This window comes from Sycon ciliatum, chromosome 12 (assembly GCF_964019385.1).
Source record: "Sycon ciliatum chromosome 12, ocSycCili1.1, whole genome shotgun sequence".
NCBI classification, from domain to species: domain Eukaryota; kingdom Metazoa; phylum Porifera; class Calcarea; order Leucosolenida; family Sycettidae; genus Sycon; species Sycon ciliatum.
In genome coordinates, this window is record NC_088654.1 from 23,079,821 (window position 1) to 23,104,595 (window position 24,775).

At 46.7% G+C, this 24,775-nt stretch overlaps 1 protein-coding gene across 5 annotated transcripts; it reads left to right on the top strand.

Annotated features, from left to right (window-relative positions):
• LOC135827803 (uncharacterized) lies at window positions 1-24,587 on the top strand. Of its 5 annotated transcripts, XM_065340226.1 has the most exons (7): window positions 1-504; window positions 4,469-4,518; window positions 12,565-12,891; window positions 17,302-17,493; window positions 18,045-18,140; window positions 22,859-23,012; window positions 23,858-24,587. In XM_065340226.1, the coding sequence occupies exons 3-7, from the start codon at window positions 12,822-12,824 to the stop codon at window positions 24,114-24,116; spliced, it is 771 nt and encodes a 256-aa protein (XP_065196298.1). In that variant the 5' UTR covers window positions 1-504; window positions 4,469-4,518; window positions 12,565-12,821; the 3' UTR covers window positions 24,117-24,587. The 5 variants fall into 5 exon arrangements, with proteins under 5 accessions (XP_065196298.1, XP_065196300.1, XP_065196299.1 ...); XM_065340228.1 differs by lacking the exon at window positions 4,469-4,518; XM_065340227.1 differs by lacking the exon at window positions 1-504 and having other exon boundaries at window positions 3,660-4,518.
• The last annotated feature ends 188 nt before the right edge of the window (window positions 24,588-24,775 follow it).

Consider the following 24,775-nt stretch of genomic DNA (forward strand, 5'->3'; position numbering starts at 1 on the left):
TGCCGAACCAGCTGCAGGTCTTACATGCAAGCCGTGACCCCAGCATGGCTTACTAATAATAGCGAGTGCATGACATTGTGTTAGTCCTTATGCTATGCTATGCTATTGGCGCATCGTTTGTTCACATGCGTGTAGGTATAGTCCGGGTAAGGACACGCCTGTAAGCTGCGTTCCCAGAGCGCAGCGTTACCCAATATATTGTCACCAAACTTTGCTGCAGGAGCTAGTCTGACGAAAGCGACCAGGCGACCAGGCAGGTACCTAGGTGACCCTTTATCAACTTTCTCTCGCGACCTGTGCTGGTTTTGGAACACTTGTTACTTACCAGCGACAACCAAGACAATTTATATGGGCATTGGTGCTCTGAACTTGGAGACGTTATTAGCTGTTGGCAACGCTTAGCCCCGATACGGTAACTGCGCGCCCGTTTTGTGTACAAGGAGATCCGATTGTCTGTGACAGGTGACACGGTGCTACCAAGAGCCATCAACACAAATTGTTCAGGTGGGTAACGTTAAAACTGCATATCATGTGTGATGGACGATGATTATTGTGAATTAGTTATGTCTCTGTCTCAGTGTTACACTGACTGCACACGTACTGTGTTCTGTGAGTGCGTGTGAATCGTGCCGTGGGGATGGTGTGCTTCTGAGGAAGTTCCGAGGCTAAACGCCATCCAAGTGCTTCATGTACTCATGCCAAATTATGCGATTGCTCGTATACCGTGTGATCGCACTGATCGACGAATACCACAAACATTGGACATGGTAAGGCCTTCAAGGCGTGAAATGGAGCAGTCGGTCCAGTGCTTCCAACACAAATGGATGCGGGGCCTTCAAGCCCTGCACGATTAGGTTTCCCACGCCACGGCCGTACTAGTACCGGTATGCTAAAACACAAAAACAGTCCCATTTTTGTTTCACCTGTTTGCTTACCGACGTGTCAACAACTCGACTTTTAATACGTCTTTTAAAACGTCTTTGTTCGGGCGCAGCGTGCAAACAAGCCCAACTCATTTTGGTGAGCTGAACTACAGTGGCCTCATCGCCATAGCGACTTGCCCTTTCCCAAAGGTGCTCGCACTTTTTTTCGCCCTTTTTGGCCCTTTTTGGAAAAGCCCGTTTCTTTCGCCCTTTATTGCGTTTTTTGGTGAATATCGCCCTTTTTGAGCTTTTTCAGCTGAAAAAGTGCTAAAATCTGTTTGCTCATGCATGCGCGATCACAGTTTCCGAGTGCTCCATGGGCCTTGGCACGCCGCTTTTTTGGGGGGGGGGGGCAACAAGTAACAAAGTGGTGAAGCTTGTACCCGGTGTACACAATGCTGTAAAAAGTGGGTTTTTTGAACTTTACTTCCTGTTTTGCCTTTCGTGGACCCATAAATGGAAGAGTGCATATTCATTTCTCAGCTTGGGTTCATATCTGAACATGTATCATGGCTATGCTTCACTGAAAAAGAGCACTTTTTGCCTGTTTTCACTGAAAAAAGAGCACTTTTCAGCATATTTTGAGGGACGCGAAAAGCACTAAGTGCGAATTAAAAGAGCACCTTTGGGAAAGGGCTAATAGCGACCCCAGGTTCGTCCTCGGGGAAAGTACGTGGCTGATTTTGAGGTTATACAGCACACGTTTGTAACCTAACCCTAGCCGCAAGGTATTATTTTGAAAAGGCCAGGCCAGACCTATTTCGTCGACTGCGATGTACACCACCAGACTGCCGCTAGTCCCAGGCACTTCTTCACTGTATAGATATCTACATCTACACGTACAGAGTTCAGGGGCGACACACATACCGGTACATATAGAACAGTGGTCACTTCTGTTTCTAGAATCGGGGACTAGCGTCGTTGAAATTATTATCGTTATCTCATTGTGTCGAAGACACCTTCGTACCACGGTCTGGAAGGAAATGGCGGCACTATTTAAGGCCAAGATCATCTTTCCAGCAAGGCGCGTAGCGTCGAACGTGTTACTGATGACAAATCCTCACCTCAACACTGACCTCCAATGCCAGATACAGGTCGACACAAACAAAGGTGTTAAACATGTCGACCGGCACGCATCGATTACACAACAATCTGCCAGGTACTGCATGCGCCGCATACTGGTAGATGAAGTGTGAGAAAGGTGAGAAACGAGACTCTGTCACGCAGCGAATTGCGTTTTTAGGATCACCCTTGTTCAGGTAAAGCCTAGCTGGAGGCGGCGGCTCTTTTGTTCACCACCTTCATGAGTAGATCTACGTATGATGCGAGCCTCGGGTGTACCCTGCGTAGTAGTGTGGTCGACACTGGAAGTGGACGTGCAGATGGAGCACACAGCCTTCGTCGTCACTCTTCTTGTCATTTTTTGGACAACCTGTTTTATACTCGAAACAGCTGTTTGAAAGAACTCAGTGCCAGCGGATGTATGGCTGTTGCTTTGTTGATGGTATGCCGTGGCAACGTCGTGTCGAAGTCAGCTGGAGAGCGCAGTTATCGTGTGGTGGTTGATGAAAAATCTGGACCGGGCGCCGAATGCTGCTGCTTTTAAAATACCCTTTATTTAACCTGTATCTGAGCTGTGCCTATCCTATGGGGAGTTGTACGACTCCTTGTTCTTGACCTGCCCGGTACGCGAACCCGTTGGATTTTTTTGTGCCTATCTTAGGAAATGCAGAGAAAAGTTTGGCAATCAGTTTCATGCATGCATTCTGCCTCAAGAGAACAGTGGACAAGAGAACAGTGGACACAGTTGATGGGCTATTGTGGAGTTAACACTCGGCTCTGCTCTGAGCTCTGCCCAGGCCCCATGGTATACTTCCAATACACTGGCTTAATGTTTCCTTCATAGTTATGTGCTTGCTACTTGATCTACGCGACTGTATCTGGACAGATATACATGTAAGGTGTATTTCCACTACTTCTGCTGTATGCAGTAAGAGAATAGGTGACCTTGTGAACCGCAACGACCAAACAGTACACACGAAGGAATAGCACAAAAGCACTGTCCTTGGACAACGCGCATTAGCGGCATCACTCTATCCGTATTGTTATACGATCATGTAGAATTCCTAAAGCCCACCCGGGCATACTATTACGTCACACGTATTGCTACCACGTGACACTAGTACTACGATACTTGTACTTCCACCTGATGTACATAGGAGATCGTGTAGCAAGAGATAGGAGGTTCATATCAGAGGATTTCCGCAGGAGCGGAGATGATGGATCGCTTCCTGAAATCGTGCCACAGAGCCGCTCAACAAGGTACCTTTCAAAGCATCAATTCACGCCACCTGTATCTTAGCGTGTAGCGAAGATAAGCAAACGTTGATAGGGTATGTCGCAATATTCGGTTTAGCACGTCATTTCTATGTGACTCTTGACGAGCACGACAAAAGGCAATTGCACGTCTCAGTCTTCACTATCCCCTCTCTCTCTCTCCTCTATTTACCTGACCACACACAACTTGAGAGTTAACAACGTCAATGGAAGAGGTGGTGGTGAGTTTTACGATGGGAAACACCGACAATATCTTCGAATGAACGTACCAAGCCAGTGTTTACATTTCGTGATTGTGTGTGTGTGTGTGTGTGTGTGTGTGTGCGCGTGTGTGTGTGTGTGTGTGTGTGTGTGTGTGTGTGTGTGTACGTGTGCCTCCTAACAATCGCACGAGGCCAGGGTTCAGAGTGCGTGAACGTGCTATAACAGTCTTTACAGGTGATAGAAATCATACGACTAGAGAAGCAACGATCGATCTAATGGGAGCGGATGAACAGATGGACTTCATGATCTTTCCAGACGGATTCCAGGCTACGATTTTGACCTCTCCAATCAACCTAGATAACAACTCACACAAGTCCAGTTGTTGGTGGGAATTTCTTCTTAGAATCATGTTCCTCATCTTATAATACCACGAGCACGTGTAGTACCCAATACCCGGAGGGATTGTCTAGTCGTCGATGAATCTCCATGCATCATGGGATCGCTCTTTTGCTCTATTTGGCAATCTAACGACCAGAAGAATATACAAATTCTCACTAGCACTGTCAGGTTCACGTTTTCAGCTTGATTAGGACGCACCCCTGTTGCAGATGTTGTGTAGCCGCTCAGTGTTTGAGCGTTGTGACGTACAAAGGCGAATGCAAAGGACCCCTACGAGCCAAACCTACAAGGTACCCGTAGACGTGGTACACGGTACAAGCGATGTTGTACTGCTGGAGAAACTACTTGTGCAATCATGTAGGACTACTGTGGTGTCATTGTCAGCGCGGTTTCTACGGCGAGTATTCCATGGGAGTCACATTTCCATTTTTCACATTTTACCCAGACCACCATCCACATCACCACTACACTTATTGTGAGCATTCCCTATTCACCTAGCACACCGGCACATGCACATCAAAGGCAAGGCAGCGTTACATTCACTCTTTGCAGTTTTTGTTCACACAATCACTTCTCTTCTCTTCTTTATGGCTTCATCCCTACAGAGGAGATCCTCCCGGGCCAGGTAGAACAGACTCTACTTCAGTTGTACAATGTAAGTAGTAGACCTTGGAAACGCCTTAGAGATTAGAATTTTCCATTCCTTTTCCATTCCCTCAACTTACGACTATTAGAATGAACACAAATTATCAAAATAATTATGAGGGACGCCTTTCACAAGGTGGTCTCTGTTACCAGGTAGTCTCCCTATCCAGGGTCATTTGACTGGAAATAGCATCCCTTGGTCCTGGTTTAGCCTTATCCGAGTGGTCGCCTTGACAGGTTTTACTGTATTGCCGAACGGTAGTGCCTAGCCACAGTGGAACGGTGCTGTGTGGCGTTGAGCACATTTTCATTGGTGAGCAGCAGCTACAGCGGTTAACGTATTTTTAAAACGCCGGGTAAGAAGTGGCCGATTTGGCCAAACAAACCGTCTTGTCCAGGGTGTTGCTCCCTCGGTATTACTCCATGTACATGTTTATGATAATTGTCGTATACCACACCCTCGGCCTATTGTAAGTTCTCGTACCTAATCATCAATTTTATAGCTAGTCAATACTACTTCTGCTAAATATCGAGACAATTGCTCCTGCCGTAAGTCCAGTGCAACCCAAAAATGGAGAATACGTGGCCTTGGTTTCAATTAGCTTGGAGACAAAATGGGATCGCTGCCCTGTTAGATCACTAACAGTAATATTCAGCCGCGGCAATAGTACCTCGTGACGCTGAGTGGGCCCCAGTAGGGAGTGGTGGTGTGAACCCGACTCCCGGGTACACAGCAGGGAGTGGTGTGAGGCCGACTCCCGGGTCTGCGGTCTCCATGTTCTCTCTGCAACCTGTTGATCGTTTATGCAGGAAACTTTCGAGTTTACTGCATGACCGGTTTTCGATCATTACTGGTGTGTGTGTGTGTGTGTATGTGTGTGTGTTCACCTGTATGTCATGGTGTCCTATCTAAGCACTAGTACGTGGTGCTGGGAAATGCCGCACCTCACCCATACCCTACTATAGCCATACCAGCTGAATGTCTGTACAGAAACAGAACAGTATACTCAGTAGAGTTTCTATAGATACACAAGGTAGCGATATAGCCGTTGGCAATATCTACAAAACAACGTCCGACGGTCGCTAGATGGTTGTACCATGCTCTTGCTCGCCCTCCAGCGATAGAGGTCACAGTCGCATTATCAACGAGCTCTCTCAAGCTTCCCACAATGCCGCAGATGTTCATGCCGCAGATGTGGCGTACTCTACAAACCTACATGTATTTTTACACCCGATTTCGGTTACACATTCTCCATCAGCGTGATTATGTACGAGTACAATCATGCATGTGCACGTATATCTGACTGGTGGCTTCCAGCAGTGCGGTCAAGGGATAGAAATGCTGTGACTTTATTCCCCCGTGGTACTTCATAGTCAATACTTGGTGGTGGCATAATATATTATTATCACTTCAAATAATTTCAGTGTTTCAGTACTTCATATTTTATTGGTTTGAGGGAAAGATGCAAACGGGGATCAGTACTTCAGTATTTGTAAGAACACCTCGCAATCTAGAGGAAGTTAGTTTGCCTTTGTACATGGGTGTACCCGTACACGTGCACAACGGAATTCATTTTTCCTGCGCACATTGCATGATCGATCCGCTCACTCTGTGTACTGAATCTCAAAGACACAGACCATAGTGCTAGTGCTAGTGTGTAGCAGAATATGCAACCGCATGAGAGCAAGAAGTGGTACACAGTACTCGTGTAAGGGGCATTATGGCGCACCGCCATGCGTTCAGCCTGCGCGGAACGTTCGCGCAGTTCCGTGCAGGAAGAAGAACGGCGCTGAGCTGACGGTGACGGGACGCGAGTGTTGACACTGCCTGGCGCCAAGAGCAATTCAAATCGTGCGCGTGGTGCCAGCGTTTCTTCAGCGGATATTGGTTAGTTGGAAGCATCTCCACCATCTCCGCCACTGGGACCATGATGGTTTCATACACATCTTCTCGTTTCCAATCAAGCTAGAATCCAGGGAGAGGGGGAGCGAGCGAGCAAAGATGTCACCTATACCTGATTTAAAATATCCTATCCGCCCGTCTGCATCTCTACGTGCTGGTACAAGCATTTCCCCCCAATCGATTGCCTGCTTCCAGCAAACGTAGTTTTCGCGTTGATCGTTAGCTGACTGTGATCTGATGTCTCTTTTCACCTAGTGCCATTTCTCCTCGTAACCGCGAATAGGCATAATCCATGCAGGCACTTGGGAGAGTATACATATCTTTGCCTAGTCACACCGAGAACGGATGGGAGCAGATGAAGATAGGCATAAAAGCAAGGAGTGTAGGCGAGCAGACCAGCATTCATCCTGCACTGAAATTCAGAGATTCTTAGGTACGCTTCATCTGTCTTTGCTGACATACCTACTGCCTTAGTGGTTTAGGCGGGGGCCTTCCATCGCATACCGTAGCTTGTGTAGTCTTCCCTATGCCATTAGCTGTTCAGCTACAGACGCATGAGTGTTCAGAACTCATCTTGCTCCTGAGTTTGGCCAAGGCTGGTCATCCCACCACTGACGCTCTTCGAAGACTGAGGGAGAGTTAAAAGCAGCGTGCAAGACTACACAACCGGAGCCAGTAGAGACGAGGATATAGTATGTGCATGTGCGTGAAAGGAGCGATAATATCGGCTGTTTGCAACTGAAACGGGAGTACCACGCAGGTAGGAATATTCAACTGTATATTTCGTAGTACAGTGAAGTCGTGGATAGTGTGACTGCCAACGTACAGAGCATTATGACTGTATAGGAAGAAAACAAATAGGAAGCAGTACGAAGCTATGCGAATGTCCTCTGTATGACACCGAATACACAATTATATCAGCAAATGTGTAAAAAGGTGTAGGCTAGCTAGCTCGCACTCACCAGCATTCTTTCCTTTCATATCGCTTTCGCTCACCATATCGTCACCACCCTACATGTACAATCACGTATATTGTAGCAATTTGTAGGTGAGAAATCCCTGTAGATGCATTTTCTAGCTGGTCTTCCCCTATATGTATTATTTTTTACAGTCCTAGACGACAAAGGCATAACTATTGTGTCAATCTAGAGAAAGAAATGCGTGGAAATCACACCCTGTGATGCCATATTACGCCCTATCGCATCCCCTGATCTGGGCTGATCATAACAGAGGGTGGGTGGGGTGACCACCCACAGAGATAATAATTATATCGAGGCATATTGTGTATGTGCGCGCGTGTGTGTGGATGTACTTCTGAAGTATGCGCTGTCGTGTTGTATACCAAGCAGTATTTGCATTGCTGATCAAGAGCAACTACAAATTAATAACGTTTGCAATTGATTGATGTTTGTTGTGACGTTCTGGTGTGGAACAGAAAGAACGGGGTAACTATCACATTACAATTACATCCCCTCCGCAAGGTTGTTCATTAAGTGTCAGACAAAGTATTGAAAGTTGTGATCACACTCTTTGTCTTTTGATACTGAAAGCCATTGTGTGAGCCGTCATTGTCCACACGGTTCCTTTGAGTGCGGGAGCCGAAGGTGAAGCATTGGACCAAATGCTCTAAATTGTGTGAATTGCAAGGTTCAGTGTAACGTGATACGTCCCCATATTGGGCCCGCTCAACTAGCACGCGCTCACAAACTGGCTCTGTATCGCAGTTTTTGAACTGCTAAGTGCGGTTTTCATAAGCATTGCCCGCTAACTTGACAACAAGATCTCCCAGTGCCAATTGTTCATTGTCGAGTGGCACGCATTCCGCGCAGAAGAATAGAAGGAAATTCGACACCGGTTGTGTTGCGCGTTCTCCCGGAGGTCGAGAGTGTCCTGAGGAACACAACGTACAATGGTGTCCCCTAGTAGCGACTGCGGCATGCGACACACTGCAGTCACCGACCATACTGATCTGTGGTGTATCTCGCAGGAATTAGGCGCGTGCAAGTATTAATCTACGTGTATGTATCATCATGTACAGTGTAGATCGCACGTACATGTACGTGTACACGCTCGTTCGTATCTGCTGCTATGATGTACATACCTTACAGTTTGTACAGACTCTCCAGATAATACTGTCAATATTGTACTCTCATGAAGAGCATACGCAAACACACAGCATACGTATTCCTGCACTGTGAATTGATGTTGTGAGCAGCATGGCAACTACTTTGCACCGGGCATGAACGAAGTAGTGGACAAACATTGGAGGCAACGCGTAAAATGTGTGCATGACGACTTAACCCTTGCGATGAACTCGTCAAACACTTCGCGAATACCCATTTGTTCAGGCCTAGCTCGAGTTGCGAAAACGAGCCAGCACCTCGATTGAAACTGCTAGCAGTGGTACTGGTTAAGGGAAAAACCTCCCCATTGACAGGATGTCACACAATGGACACACTGGCCTGTCTACCAGCGAGGCTTTGTTGTCTATCTGCAGACCGCTATTTCCACCTCCATGTACGTGTAAGACCTGCTCAGGTCTAATCAGTTCTCTCAAATGAGTCTAAGTACTAATACCGTGTACTCTGGATCCTGCGTCCAGAGCGACTAGGTGTAAGGTCAATGATGGGGCACAATACAGCGACAGAATTCTTCGCAATGTTCGTTGTTTCCTTCACACGCACAGTGTACACGTGTGTTATCAAAACCTATTGAAAGGTGAAAGTCCGAATCACTAAATATAGAATTCGTAACACTAACACCTTGAATTAATTATTTGCCACATTGGATACGTTCTCTGCGTGTACAAGCACTACTTTGTGCGTTGATTACATGTACACGTACACACACATGGTGAAGTGCATAATGAGTGTGTTCATTATGTAGACACATGGCATTAGATCAACAGCTTTGCATACGGTGGCTCGGTGAATTCGCGGTACGTGCTCGTGTTTCAGCCAACCAAAGGCTGCATCAAGTGGTGATTAAGTTAGACGGCCAGCTTCCTGATTGAACCCCGTGCCAATCAGGGTATAACAGGGATCAAGACAGAGAGAAAGAGAGAAAGACGGGTAATGGTTTGCCATGTAATATTAGACCGCAGTGGAGCTCAACACAATGCATGTGACAGTGCACATGGTCATGGGTACCCAGGTGAAGGTCAAGCACTATACTGCAAGACTCTGGCAGGGTAAAGGCTGCGTTGGAATGTTGGACTAAAACACCTTGACCTGGCACGGTGAAGCAATGGATACACCCAACAACAAGGATTCCAGAACGTCATTGTAGATTGTTCCATCACCAAGGGAAGTGTTGCCATAACAATTTCACTGGGTCAAGTGAGCTAGTGTGTTTGTTTCCGCAAAGCAAATGCTGCACGTTGCTACATGTACATCGCTTTGGGCATTTAACATCGTGCTGACGGTCGTCCTGCCTTCGACTTGTCATAGCCCGCTCACGGTACAATAGTCATTGATGTGACTTCGCAGCCTTCTCTGCAATGCATTATGGCCGTGCTGCGCTGACAAGTCCACAAAGGCCGAAACAGTTCTGTCCGCAGGTTGAGTAATGGCATAGTATGTAGCCTCTGGTTTCTTCAATCAACGTTTTCACGGACGTATAATTATATACATGTACGTAGGGCACCCTGGCCTGTAAACAGCCTGATACTTTGTGGTAGTCTGTGGGGATTGTTCTAGTAAAAATGATAGATACAAGAACAATGTTATGGCATGAATACAGTGTACCCATGCCAGCAGGGTCAATGCACGGACACTTTGGACAGTAGGAATCCAGATGAGGAGTTAGGGCAATAGGAAACGGAATAAAAGCAAGTATGAAAGTGCCTCGCGGGACAATGTAGTGAATCGACAATGCCTCCGCTCACAAGCGACACTTCCGTCATTTCAGGCTCCGAATAGGTCTCGCGTGAAACAGAACTCTCTTCTCTCAGTGATGACAGTTGGTTCAGTGAAGACACAGGCGATACCAATGTTCCTCATGACACCTCGCACCTGTTGTGTGGCCTGGATCTCGTCTAATAAACACACTGAGCTTGATTGGACTCTATTAGTAGCAAAAATGGCTCGTTGCTCATCAATGGATGGCTATTCTTCGCCAGGCTGGATAACACAGTTGTGCCTTTTGTGCTCTTCACCAGACTGCCCCGTTCTCAGCACCCTCATTTTAATGAATATTTACCAGCCCGTTGAAAGTCTTCATTGTTCTGTCAACACAAAAGGTGGAAATCAAGTATGGCGACAGGACTTTAGGACAGGTCAGCACGGACTATAGAGCATTGTATACCAGTACTGCAGTATCTCGGCAACGACCCACTCGTAGTCGTAGCAATAGTTCACGCTGAATAAAATTCCACCTCGCAGATGCTACTTGAGTACATTTACAAGGCGTGACTGCGTCATTTACATACTGTAATTCAACGTTGGCCTGTAACTGATATCCCCATAATCTACGTCACCTTTGAGATCAAGTATTGAGATCATTCTGTGTTGTTCAGCACAACATACGCCAGTGATTTTCACGTGGCTACTGTAATGCATGTATGTACGTGCATGTACAATTGCACATGTACTATTGTTTATTGTCCATGTGTTATGTACTGGCAGTTGAAAGATAGCATTGAACATGCAGTGGCAGTGCTGCTGGGAAACTGAGCTGCTCTAACAGGTCCTTAAAGTTAAACACATGCACCGTCCCATTAATATCACTATTTGCATTAACTCTAATGAAAGGAAGTTGATTGTTCCAACTAGGAAAGGGTTATTTCATCTTCAGTCACAGTGTATCTGCAGACGTAGGGTTAGAGTTAGAGTTAGAAACTTTCCACCCCGCCCAACCGACTGTAGTGTCACCGTGTCGTAGATCTTCATGTGGAAATATGAACTTACTTACCTAAAGAGTCTCTTGTGATCTCGACCGGTACAGATTAATTGCTCCTGGAATTCGTCTCCTGGGACCCGGCCCGGGACAATGCTAATGACGTCATTGCGTTCAGTATTACTTTGCCGGACAAGAAGCGCCAGGAACTTACATGTAACTCATACATCTTGGGCATCCTGCAAGAAGACCTTACGGTGTGTTGGGAATGCCTAAGTAAAATAATACCAAAAATGAAAAGCGGCGTTGTGGTTTAACGGCTTGATTGTACAAGTTCAGAGTTGACTCAATATGGTAAGTAACGGCTCAACACTACACCGGTGAAGACGACATAGCCGCTGTACAGATGTAAATGACCATTTCCAGAAGGCTTCCAAAATCATACTGCTTCGACCCGGGGACTGCGATGAGGCCTTGAAGCTATGGCTGCTACTACTAGTGTTAGGTGACAGCGCTGTGAAGGCGCTGAGCTAAAGGATTAAGGTGACATGATAAAGGAGCCTTGAGTGGCTTTCTTGTCCTCTTCAAGTTGAATCCCTGATTACCAGCACTGATAAAGCGCTCCATTCAATCTTCAATGCCTAGGCATTGCTCAACCTGCCAGCACATGAGCAGGATGTCGAACAAAGACGCCAGGAATGGAGATGCTGCAGAGAAACAGACCCACCGTCCACAGCAACAGTGCGTAGCATAAGACAAGGATATTGAGAACATGCCCCCGACTAATAATGTAGTGCTTGAAGATTTCAAGATGAAATTCCGCGTGTACATGTTGGCACTTGGCGTGTTGTAGCACGCACCCACATGTGTCTACATAATGATGGCGTAGGGCGTGCGAGGTGCGACCGATCGGATCGTGTTTTTGCGGCGGCCTAACATGATAAAGTCCTCGTGCTGCAGCCGGCATGTTTCCAGGCCGGAGCAAGCTGCCATAGATCCCAGCAGTGATCGCCTATGCCTGGCCCTTAGTGCCTCTATCGTGCTCCGGCTAAAGTACTCCGTGCCAGGTACATGTACACACGAGCCCAGACGTTCTCGCCATGTCACTTCTGCCAAGCAGCCATGATTTCACTATTCCTCCCTGCCTAATTTTGCTACGTTGCCCATTAGCATCGCCCGATCCTGGGCATACCGGGGGCCAGGGATAACGGTTCGCCAAACAGATAAATAAAGCCTCCTGGGCCAGTAGAAATTCAATCAGTGTTTCTAAGCTTGAGAGTGAGTCGAGTGTTTACGTTGTTGCTTCATTTTTTGCAGACCATACCACGTGAGAGTGAGAGACCAGTGCGAGCAGCGAGCTTCTGACAACATTACCACAGCACAAGCGTCTCTTCTAGCGCTGCTCCAAGCTGCATTTGCTGCCGATTCGTCTACATACAGTGTGACCGAGAACTGGACAAACTCATTTTGCTAGTGTACCGTCGTCGGCTGGCCTGTTGACATTTCCTGTTCGTGGTCAGGCGTCGCGTTGCAAATCTTCCAAGACAACAGAAATACTGGTGCGGCGGAGGACGATGACGCGTGTACCTATGATGGAGTATTGTGTGGCGGTGCTTCTTGCAATGATGCTATTCAAACAAACAGGTGAGCAGATGTAATGCTTTACTGTCTTGGATCACTCGCCTACACATTCCAGCGTACAAGCATAGGGTCAGACTGAGATTATGGTTTACATTTTAAGGCAAGGTGACTGGTCGACGAAAAAGAGTGAGTTCCATCCTCACTTTGTCGAGCTGAACGGGGCAGGAGGTATCCAGCACCAACCTCGGTCAAACTAGGATCTGATTGAGGCTGGGCTCAATGCCCATGTCGGCCCTGATAGAGCTCGTAACCCTGTGTCCGGGAATTAGGGGTATGGGGGGGGGGGGGGGGGGAGGGAGGGGCAGTGATCATGGTTGTTGTTGTATACTTTATGTATAGTGGAAATCAAAACAGGCATATGCCTAAAACAATGGCCCCACGGTAATGGTGATAGGTAGAGTAAGCACGCACACGTTTAGTGACACTGACAGTCATTGGGCACATGCAATAGCAGAGGTTACCTTCTTTAAAAAAGTGCTCACTAGCATGTCTGCATTACAAAAGGCATGGCAGAGTGAGACTGAAGATGAACAGTACTTCAAGTAGAAAGTCTGTGGTGAGGTGATCTGACATTCAGAATACACATACTATGCCTTATATCACGTGACGCTGATAATGAGGCTAGTCTGCTGGTGTATACTGTTATGATGGTGCTGGTATAATGGGAGCAAGACGTTCCTGGAGCCTTGCCTTACCACGGATAACAATAATCTGGTGAACTGACAGGAGACATTTATCGGTGTGACGGCTGAATGCCTGCTTCGCTGTCACAGTTTCTAGTTGCGATTTGCATCTAGAGAGCGTTCTGTTACATATCCAAGTGCTCGCGGAGCAACTTGTCAGCGAGGTATTCAGTGCTTGAAGCAGTTTTGGTGAAATGTTGGCAGCAAGCACCAGCGTCTGCTGTGTTTTAAATTCTAGCTGACGACACACTTAGGGGCATCAAGGAACACTACAGTTCGAAATGAGTATGCTGCAAACGTACAAAATGCAACGCGTGGCAATTAAAATATTATGCACCGGCATCACTACTGCGTCGCAGACTGCTGACCCCCAAAATGCCACACATCCGACACTGGTGCAGTGGCCACTACACTGGTCCATGACCCTGCGACACAAGGCTCTATTTCCGAACACAGCATGACTGCGCATAATGTGCAATCATGTACTTCACCTGTAGATCTAGGGAATGAGGGCCGTAGAACGCGGTGGCCTCTACCAAAGTAACACCCCAGCAGTATATGCAACGGTCAGGTACTCCATACCCGTGAATAAGTAACTAAATTAGTACACAATATTGTGGAGAGATATTACAGGCAGGACTGTCGAATGCACGGTGGATTCTAATGGTTCATGTAGCTCTGTGACATGCAGGATTCCGATTGGTGGGCGAGCGGTTTGGGTGAGGCCTCGCTGTATAGGATTCCGATATGCTACTGCCGGTGAAATACAGGCCACATGTCGTCCAATATTACGACCACAGCTATCCAAGGAAAGAATGGTTAATTAACCTGAATGAAGAGCTCAAGCTACCAGTGTGTACGTGCATGATATGTAGTCTGTACGTGCATGATATGTAGTCTGTACGTAGATGTAGTTGTACTTTTTGCAACTGGCATGTTATGCTAGAGGTGTGTTCGTTGCTACTGGCAGCTACTGGAAGCAAAGGGAGATGAGGCGGCAGACACTGGTTCAGGACTCATCAAGTGATCGTGTAGTTTGATGGGTGTCGGGTGTGCATGGAAACTCGACACCCACGGATTGATTTGTCCCAGACATGCGCCACAATAGCAGTGACGAAACTCGAACACAATCGGAACACTCCGAACAGGTCATCGCAAGTCCGGATAATCAGCCCCTGCAGTGCATGCGTATTACGGTCGCAGTTCACAGTTGTGTCTTGCATACTACAATCAAGTAAACTAGTGTGTTGTGCCAGAGCTGCTCCGTCTCCCAACAAAGGCATGTCGCCATGTGTGTTTGGAGAGGCGACTACTAGTACTACATGACATTGCACTGGTACTAGACGTCAGTGAATGTCAACACGTAATGACGTAATGGGTGTGTGCGAGCAGTCGCAAGGCTGCATGGTAACTGGAGACAAATAATGCAAATTGGTGTTACGTTGCTTTGCTTGGAACATGGGATTAGTTCTATCTCCAGGTCAAGGACAATAATAGACATCTATATAATATCTATGAGGGCATGATTCATCCCCGATATGTGGACTGAAAGTCCAGCTGATTCCAGAACGGTTGAGAGTTGGTCTGCCACTTGTCACGTTAAAAACACATCAGTAGGCAGTACGCCATTCACACTGTTCATCTGAACACGCACACACATACAATCACCACCCCATCTACATTGTACACGAGTAGTTCAAGTACATTGTAGTAAGTACACAACGCAGACCTTCTTTGTTTGTTGATCCATGTATCAATAATGTCAATCACGAGGAATGATCTAATCAAAACAATTTTGCTATAGAGAAATCGCCCAGCAGCCAACCCGAGCTGGTCTGGATGCAGACATTCCGGACAGCTGTGCAGACTACTAAAGACGGATATCCTCTCGAACGCATGCACAGCTCGCGATTGCTCAGACAATTACATTGCAGCTCGTCTTCAGCCGGAAATATGACTTGGGTACCTTTGCATGTTTACGGTACAGTCTAATGTTCACCATCGTGGGAGTCGGGGTGGACATATCATTCTTGGGCAGGGCTTCGGCTGGGTAACGAATTACGGACGTGCCGCGTAGCACAATATCTTCCACAAGTAACAGTTGTCTGCGAACATAATACCATGCGGCGAGTATTTCCTTAGGCGATTCCTTAGTTCATGTGGAAGTGCAGACTATGCCTGGCAGAATGCCGCCTTCACGCCCTTTCTATACCGAGAACTTGTACCGTTGGCTCTTAGGGATCAACATGGCAAAGGATTACTTCAAATACGCAAGTGCTCTGGTCTGATCTCGTCCATAACTAAGTAATTAGTTAAACAATCTACAGGGCAATGGCAAGACAGAGATAATCTAGGCCCAAGTGCGCAAAGGCACACCCCGGTACATCATCCTAGTACTAGTGGTAGTGTACTGTATTGTATACATTCTAGCTGGTGAGGACTAGTTAATTAATGTAGATCCTAAGAGGGACCAATATGACCATCCAAAAAGCTATGACGTAAACGATGGTGTAGATGTTCGTGCATAGCGTAGCCCCAAGCTCTGAAAGTTCATTCTCCGTGACCATAATATGGATAGGGCTGCCTATGATGGCATTTGCTCAGGGCAATTGCCATCTTCGTGTACTTCAACATACCCCTAAGCATACTCCGAGCCGCTGGACATCTAAACGTCGAGTTCGTATGTGCGCCGATCACTAGTATAGCCCTGGGGCTGTTTCGCTCACCAACAAGCTACCACAAACATGAAACGTGTGTGAGTTTGGACGTAGACATTCAAGAAATGTAGTTTCGAATAGGAGAGTGCTGGTCTTGACTGTCACGCCGAAACTGGCAGGGTTTCCTGTTGGAGGAAATATCCAGTGTTGTGCCCGATGATGTACATGTGTGAATTGGTGCTACATGGTGACCACTTGAAAACGGATATTTCCCTTTCGCGCGGAATGCAAGTACTTTTACGTGCGTGATTCCGGCTGAATGAATGATCAAGTGCAATGGGAAGTGGAGGGTGGGATTATAATATACATGGTATACATGGTACATGGTAGTGCAGCTCACTGTCCGGAGATTGCTCAAGCCAAGGGATAAGTAAGTCTAGAACACAAAACACGCTAATCGTGGGAACCTCTGCACCCATATTTCGGTATGGTCTTAGCACATCTTCATTGTAGTGTTTCGTTTGTTCGTTTATTTCCTTGCTTGCGTGTACTAGTAAGTACCTGTGGCAGTGCACATGTACATGTACGGGAATTGTTGAAATACTGCTACCTGTTAACATGCACCAAATTGTGCTGTGCTTGAAATAGAACTTTCAATGACGGCAGGATAAATTGCTGGTCTATTGTTGCAGTATTACAGGGTTATCGCTGGCAAGAACATGATTCACTCAGGGAGATTTTATTGTGTAATGAATGTATGGGGGGGGGGGGGAGGGGAGTGTAATGAAACATGTATGTCTGACCAGCGCTGCAGCGCTCCCTCAGTGTGACCTGCCCCTTAGGGGAGATGGGTTAATGTGGGGAGTGCACACGGACGTCTATTGTGCATCGTGTCAGTGTACATGTCGCTATGTGTGTGTATGTGTGTGTGTATGTGTGTGTGCGTGTGTGTGTGTATGTGTGTGTGCATGTGTGTGTGTGTGTGTGTGCGTGTGTGTGTGTGTATGTGTGTGTGTGTGTACTAGTATGCAACATAATGTTCTTTCGCGTCTTGTGTCCGCTAATTCTGCTAGACTGCAGCTCAGTAAGCGACCGCACGTTGAGTGGAGGTGATGGTGGCAGCGAAGGTCGGAATATTAATCAGCTCATTGACCAGGTCATCAACACGCTCGACAGCACTCCATACCATTCCAGCTCGAATGTGCATGTCAGTAACAACAGACAGGGTGAGGAGAGCCCACCATCCGATATCGACACCGTTCAAGGTAGGCATGCATACACACACCATCTCTATCACGAACTGTTGCTTGATGCTGTGATACCTCATTGATGGACATGGATCAGCGTTGAATGTTGCAAACTAGCTAAACAAGTTGTAGTTACATTGTATAGGACAAATACCTTTTATCTCGTTTGCAATAGTCGTGCGTAGGAACCAATGAAAATCGAAACGGCTGTTGAGGAATTCTTGATTGCTTGATAAGACATAAGAAGGCAAGTAAATAGGATTCTCCCCCATCCTCCGAGCACGTTAATTGCAACGCTGTGGAAATCCCTCATTGTACAGATCCAGGCGATATGTTGTACCCTCTCTGTATAGTTGAACTCGGATGGTGACCCAATTCAATTATGATAAAAAAGGAGGAGGCTGTATAAGACTGTGCAAGACTGTACGACTGTATAAGATCTGGCTACGTTGGTGGACAGTGTGTCATAACTCGTAACATTTTGTCCTTCTCCTCTATGTACAATTATGGTATTAGCCTACCAATCTATATCTGATTTCCTGCTATGATCTCTCCTGTTACCATTGCAGATCGATGTCCGCACCAATGCCAACTAGCTAGAAGGCGACGACGGGACCTGATCGAGCTGCTCAGGCAGAGAGCATGTAACGGAAATCTCCACTACGGTGAGTAATGAGGACGAACTCATGTCTTAATCATGACGTAATCATGACGTAATTAGCTTGATAGTAGTGCAGTTGAAAGTACTCAAAGTCCTGAACTGTTGTTGCTGCAAAGCTTCACCTGTAACGACATCACGAGAGGAACTGAACATCACTCTGCAATGTGAATGTGATTAGAAGATTGTTGATATCTTCCTTGTTTGGGCTGTGGACACCGTTACTGATTCGCGTCCGGTCAGGTCTAGGGAATGCGGAAATACAGCAGGAGCATAATTGACGTTATTGCGCATAAAGGTAGCCAATTAGTAAGGTTACCTCGGAGTAATCGCATCATGAACTCAATAACGCTCGTAATGATGATCGGTGCCAAGCTCATCCGGAAAAGGCATACTGCCCTGACCGAGTTAGGGGGTCTGTGACCCGCAGCACCTGTTGCCCTCCAGCAATAGCTGTGCTAATCAGTCTGATTCAATCTAGCCCCGGTGTGTATTCAATCTAGTGCCAGTGTGTTTGTTTTCACACGGACATGTTATGCCCTAGCTGACAGAGGCAATGCCATCATGACCTTGGGTGCAGTGTGGACTCGGCGAGAGTTGGTTCTCACAGATATCACGCCCCAGGGGCATGCAGCTTGCTCCACCTGCCTCAGTACTCTGCGTGGCACTAGTATTGTCCAACTGTCACCCTCACTGTCATCAGTCGTTGGAGCAACTAACTGAGCACAGCAAGTCATGTATGTAATATAGCGCAGTTCAGTCTCCACAGTGCCATTGTTGATGCGATGCTTGCCTGGGGCCCTGATGTAATCAGTGTCCAGATGTATTAGTTCCCAAGATGGTCTGGAAGCCGTCAAAAGTCAGACGATGCTCCGTCGTGGGGAGAAAGCCGCGTTGTTTGTAACCCGAAGGCACCATGGCCTCAAGTTGTGGTACATTTCAATACGAGTATGGAACGTTAAGCCAATGTTACCTGGCCAGTGGTGGTGCTGAGGATGTACTCTCCTCCTACAACGTAAGGGGTACATGCACATGTGCGGGTATCTCTGCTGTCCACCAAGGGGTACAGGTACGGATGTCTGTGCTGTTACCCGTGCAGATACGTCACGTTTAGGTGGACATGTCGCGACGACAATGATTGCTACTGCTCGTGTGTGCGCAGAAAGGGAGAAGGATAGATCGAAGTAGACGGATAGAGAGAGAGAAAGAAAGAGAGAGAGAGAGAGAGAGAGAGAGAGAGAGAGAGAGAGAGAGAGAAAGAGAGAGAGAAGAGACTCGGACATACCCACAGAGAAGGAGGGGACGCAATACAGAGACAGAAAGAGGCGAAGAGGACAAGCACGAAATCTGAATCCCACAACTCTACCGGTTCGTCTTTCCGATTCTTCAGATTATTAAAGATAGACACTTGACATACCTACATAGTATGACCATGTGTTTGCACTGCGTTATCCTGGTACAAGGAAAGCCGTTAGCACAGATAGTGTACACGTACCAGGATGCAGTATTCAGCAGGACGCACACAAAGCCACAAGCAAAGTAGGGCGACTTTGTATCACAGTACACCCTTCACACGGCTTCAGCATCACTTTCTGTCTGTGTACGCGTACTTCGACGGGCCATATCCACGAATATTGCAATGCCATTCATCAAAATTCCTGGCATACATGATGCAGCGATTAACACCCCACTAACTACCATGTACTTGTACTGTATATCAGAACAGCACTGCATGGCTATGCTTCAGCATCACTTTCCACCTGTGCAAAAAGTTCCTACATGACTCGAGATAACTACAAGCAGACGTAGAAAGGACGTACGTGCTACAACACAATGCTGGCGACCGTTAAATTCAATCAAGGACTCAAACAAAAGACAAAAGCTAAGCTGGTGAGTTGTGGCACTTGACACTTGGTATACGACCGTTCCAGGGCATGTTGCGTGTACATGCCAAGGCAGGGGAAATAGCTGCCTCCCAAGATGAGAGAGATATGTCACTGTGTATGATTGACATTGACTAGAGGCTCGCCGCTAGCATACCTCCTCGAAGTTTCAAGCCACGCTATTATCAGCGGGGATTCCGGGGTGAAGCAGAGATCACAGTGTTGGTATTGTGTGTGAGTGTGAGTGTGTGTGTGTGTGTGTGTGTGTGTGTGTGTGTTTGTGTGTATGTGTGTGTGTGTGTGTGTTATGTGTGTGTACTGAAATCACCACTGAAGGCAGTGAAGCATTATGTCGATCCACTTATGGCTCTGCTCTTGGCTTGAGTGAGAAGCTGCAGCTAACTCAGTTCACATCAGGCACCCTCATGGTGGACCACAGGGCACAAGCACAACTGGGACGAGCAATGATTTCGTTATCACGAGCCAACAATACAGTCGGAGTACGCTCTATGAATCGATGATAGAATGAGCTATTATTAGTGGATAGTGTCTTCATCACTCCATGTTAGAGGTCTCCACATCCCGGTATGGAATTCAATAATATTCTATGTTAGAGGTCTCCACATCTCGGTATGGAATTCAATAATATTTACACTGGAGCAATCAGCAATCTGTTTTGGCTCCTCTTCTTTCGAGGTTTGCTGCCAGCCAGTGAGAATGGACGCCAGTCCAACATCAGGTGTGGTCTTGTCATCCTTACGATCAGTATTTAGGCAGGTTATGCTACAGGCACGGATGCAGTGTGGCATGTGGAGAGCAAGGCACGGATGCAGTGTGGCATGTGGAGAGCAAGGCGGTTGTGGTGATAAAGCCAGCACAGTACATGATTGCATCAGCTGAAAGCCGTAGACGGTTACATGTGTACGGGTTGATCTCCATCACCACACACACCCATGTATGGTCGAGCATGCACCTGTGACCATACAGCGGCCTCGGTGCTGCTGCTGGCAGAAAACACTGAGCATTGGGTACTGGTGCGAGGGTGGATGGAGGTTATACAATTGGGTTACATAAAGGTCATGGGCAATATACTAGTGTGCTGCTCATGCTTATCTTCCAGATGACTTTGACAGTTTGAACCGCTGTGTCATGTACAGTACTATCGTTATGACGTAACATACACCTCTCAGAGTGTGCCAGTGGCCAGTGCAGGTTCAGTACTCTTTCTGAAGTACAGTGTATACTATACATGCTGCGAGAACTGTTGATAATGTGGGGAATCTCAGCTCTTGCTGTGCGATACTGTGTATTGACTAGGGCACGACAAGCTAGGCTTATCATGACGACCTCCCACCATGCAAGCGGCCCACCATGTTTCTTCATGTGAACACAGCAAGCAGTCCAACGCTGTGGCTTCATGGCGAGCCTGTGACAGTAGCAGAAGGCATATGACCCAAGGGGGTGATCCGAGACGAGCGTGGGCCGTGTGGGAACGCTGGCACATGTGTAGATAATGCCCAGCTGGAAACCCTCTGTTTCAAACTTCACAGTTCAGGTTCAAGTGTACATATGTATAGAGGTTTTTCAATCCAAAAAGTACCACTTGTACAACTTCACGTGGCAAAATCCAACTCCAAAAACAACAATAATAGTTTGCCCTTTCTAGTCCTGTTTGTCAATCATACATTCATGTTTCGTATTCTGCGATAACAGGCCAGAATCGTGCATGGGAATGATCAAGTAGATTCCTAGGTTCATCGATGATAGCATGGCAACTTACTAGCATTCCAATCATCACACATCACATGTATTTCATATGCCATGAACCATGAACCATCAGTGCCCGCACGTATTTTGTGGAAAATGTGCAAATCATGCCATCGCCACCGGAAGCTGTATCATCGCATTGGTCTGTTATCAGTCCCGAATAAGGGGGGACACTCAAACCTCGGCCTCTCCTTGCCATATGTCGTATTGCGACCAATAAAACAACCATGCTCTTTGAGACGTTGGCCTTCACTCCCTTGTGCTCCTACCAAAAATGCCACTCTACTTTCTCACAGATGTTTCGCTCTTGCCACCTTGTCAGCCTTTCTTCTTTCTCAAGTGTGATGAAATGAATCCTGATGGGAATTCTGTGTAATGTTGGACAGTCGTGGCGACATGTGAATTAGCCAAGCATTCAAGAGGTCCCTTTGTGTTCAAGACACAGTGATTACGGCTTTGGCAGTTCACTCTCTAATGGTGATTACCATACACAGAAGGGATGCAAATCTCCACTATCACAGTTGATGCGAGACAGCATACACAAGATTGGAATATTGCGAATTCTTGTTTGAATGTTGCAGTGTACTACATATATGCAGAAAAAAACAGTTTAGTTTCCGAGCACTGTCGAGTGGTGAATCGACATTTAAAAACGGCATTATTGTATTTGGAAGAACGAACTGTGCAAGATTGAGCTGTGGCTGTGATGGGCAAAGAAAAAGAAAAATGTGATTACAATGTGCCAGATTGTAATCTCATTTTTCTTTTCCTTTGTCCACCCCAGCTGTTCACTCTTGCATGATTCGTTCGTTCGTCCAAATACATATACAATAAGCCGCTAATATCGATTCAGCTTGGTCTGCTCATCACGATTTTAAACTGTTCTCCCCTCGTCGCTTGTTCAAAGAAATTTGAAGACAAATACTGACTGTCATTACCAGGACTAGAAGCAGAGAACTACCTCAGCCATAACCTGCAGTATTTAATGAAGTCTTATCAATGTTTTGAAGTACATGTACATTTATGTGTTTTGTGTCTTTCTATCGTGTGTGTGCATACCTCTTTGCGTATCTAGTATTGGTCGGCGTCGTGACAAACATCTCTGACCGGTATTACAAAGTGGACGTTCAAGCAGTGTTCAAGATTGGACTGATCTCCATCAAAACGAAGGGTCTGAAGATTCTGCGAACGGACAGACTGAACGTAGATACTGCACCCCTGGAGCCTAGGTAAGACCATGACGTCAACACCTGGACTCAGCAATCAGCATAGGGGTTGTTAGGCGCATTACATCATCATAATTGTTATGAATCATTGTTTGCATTCAGTACCAAGCCAAGGCCTTTTACGCTCCATAGAACGAAGGCAACACTTGTAAGCGAGAGGCCAATTGTGTGAGTTTCACGTATTTCACGTTCCTAGACGCGATCACTGGAGTCACGAAAATAATAGAAGTCCATGCCACAGCTGAGCGTCTAGTGCGTTCCTGGAAGGCATAGGCGTTGTCATGTGGGGCCACTAGGCCCAGCTCAAGGTAGCCAAAGTTTGTTGATGACGGGTTTGAGTCACAGAATGGTCTGGTCAGCCAGTACAATGAATATTGCTTTATTATTCTTTATTTATGGAGAAAAAAAGGAGAAGGACAAAATGTTACGAGTTATGACTAACTGTCCACCAACGTAACCAGATCTTATACACTCGCTGACTGTATAAGATCTGGTTACGTTGGTGGACAGTTAGTCATAACTCGTAACATTTTGTCCTTCTCCTTTTTTTCACCATAATTTAATTGGCTCACCATCCGAGTATTCTCAATTTCCACGATAGCCCATGGCAAATATGGAACTTCGCTTGTAGCATTGGACTTGATGCCATCCAGCCCAAAGTTCTGTTAGGTTCGTTTACAATGACAATACAGTAATGTAGCTGAGGGTCTTGTTACTACTAAAAGAATCTACTTTTAAAAAAAGTAGTCATATCGAGTGTTGTGTGCCTGTGAGTGATTGATTCTGTGCTGTTTTGTCGTAAACACTGCATTCTGATGTTCGATACTTTCTTGTGTTGCCTTCTACAGGTGTGCATGTCCGTCACTGATCCAGGGCAAGAGATATCTGTTGTCTGGGCGCGAGTACCTGAGCGGCCACACGCTAATGCTGGGCCCCATGGACGTTGTGATGAGGTGGAAAGCCAGATGGCAGCGGACCATAGAGTCTAACCTGGTGCGCTGCTCTGGCAGTCCCTTGGCACAGAACCTGTTTGGTGGCCGGACTGCACAATCGGCGCTGGCTGAGACCTCCTCATTGCTGGCCGATGATTCCTGGGAAAAGCGTTAGTCGCTTGGTCGCCGTGCATCTGCCGTTGTTGAGATTTGAATTATTCACATTAATATTACCAAGACCGAGGGAACAGATGTCCCCTAATGGCCCTATCTCCCCTTTCCAGGCCAGGCTTGAGATGTTCCTTTATGATTTTCTGTCACGCGACTGATTTACTTTGCTTTGTTGAGTGTACAAAACATTCCCCCTTACCCCTCCACAACCCCATCTCTCTCCCTTCCCACTGTCCCCTCCATCTCCTCCTTCCCTGCGACTTACCGTACGTTCGTTCATTGACTGAATGAAAGCAGTCAGCGATTATTGAAAATCTTTTGCTGCAAATATTATTGCCACGCGCCTAAGTATTGCACAAACACGTGCATTATCACGTGACTTATTCAGTTTATGATCAATTTTAAGTTTATCTATGTTGACAGAAAGTCACCCTCATTCGGAAGCACAGTAAATGTATCGTGTGGCCCTGTTGGACATGCACATGCATTCGTATAAAACCTAGGGCACTACAAGACGAATAGGGTCCAGCAGATAATGCCGGCATTGTATTCGGCAATTCGAGACAATCCGAGCATCAGAGCATTACGGAGAATTAGAAAGGAACAAGACGAGCATTGTGTGAGATTTGAGTGGCATAACGAGTTTCATAGTGGATAATGTCG

Excerpts from the sequence above, each read along its gene's own strand:
- LOC135827803 (XM_065340226.1), top strand. The coding sequence starts at position 12,822 with ATGACGCGTGTACCTATGATGGAGTATTGTGTGGCGGTGCTTCTTGCA. Across the intron at positions 17,494-18,044 it reads CGATATCGACACCGTTCAAG|ATCGATGTCCGCACCAATGC; the intron begins GTAGGCATGCAT and ends TTACCATTGCAG. Across the intron at positions 23,013-23,857 it reads ACTGCACCCCTGGAGCCTAG|GTGTGCATGTCCGTCACTGA; the intron begins GTAAGACCATGA and ends TGCCTTCTACAG.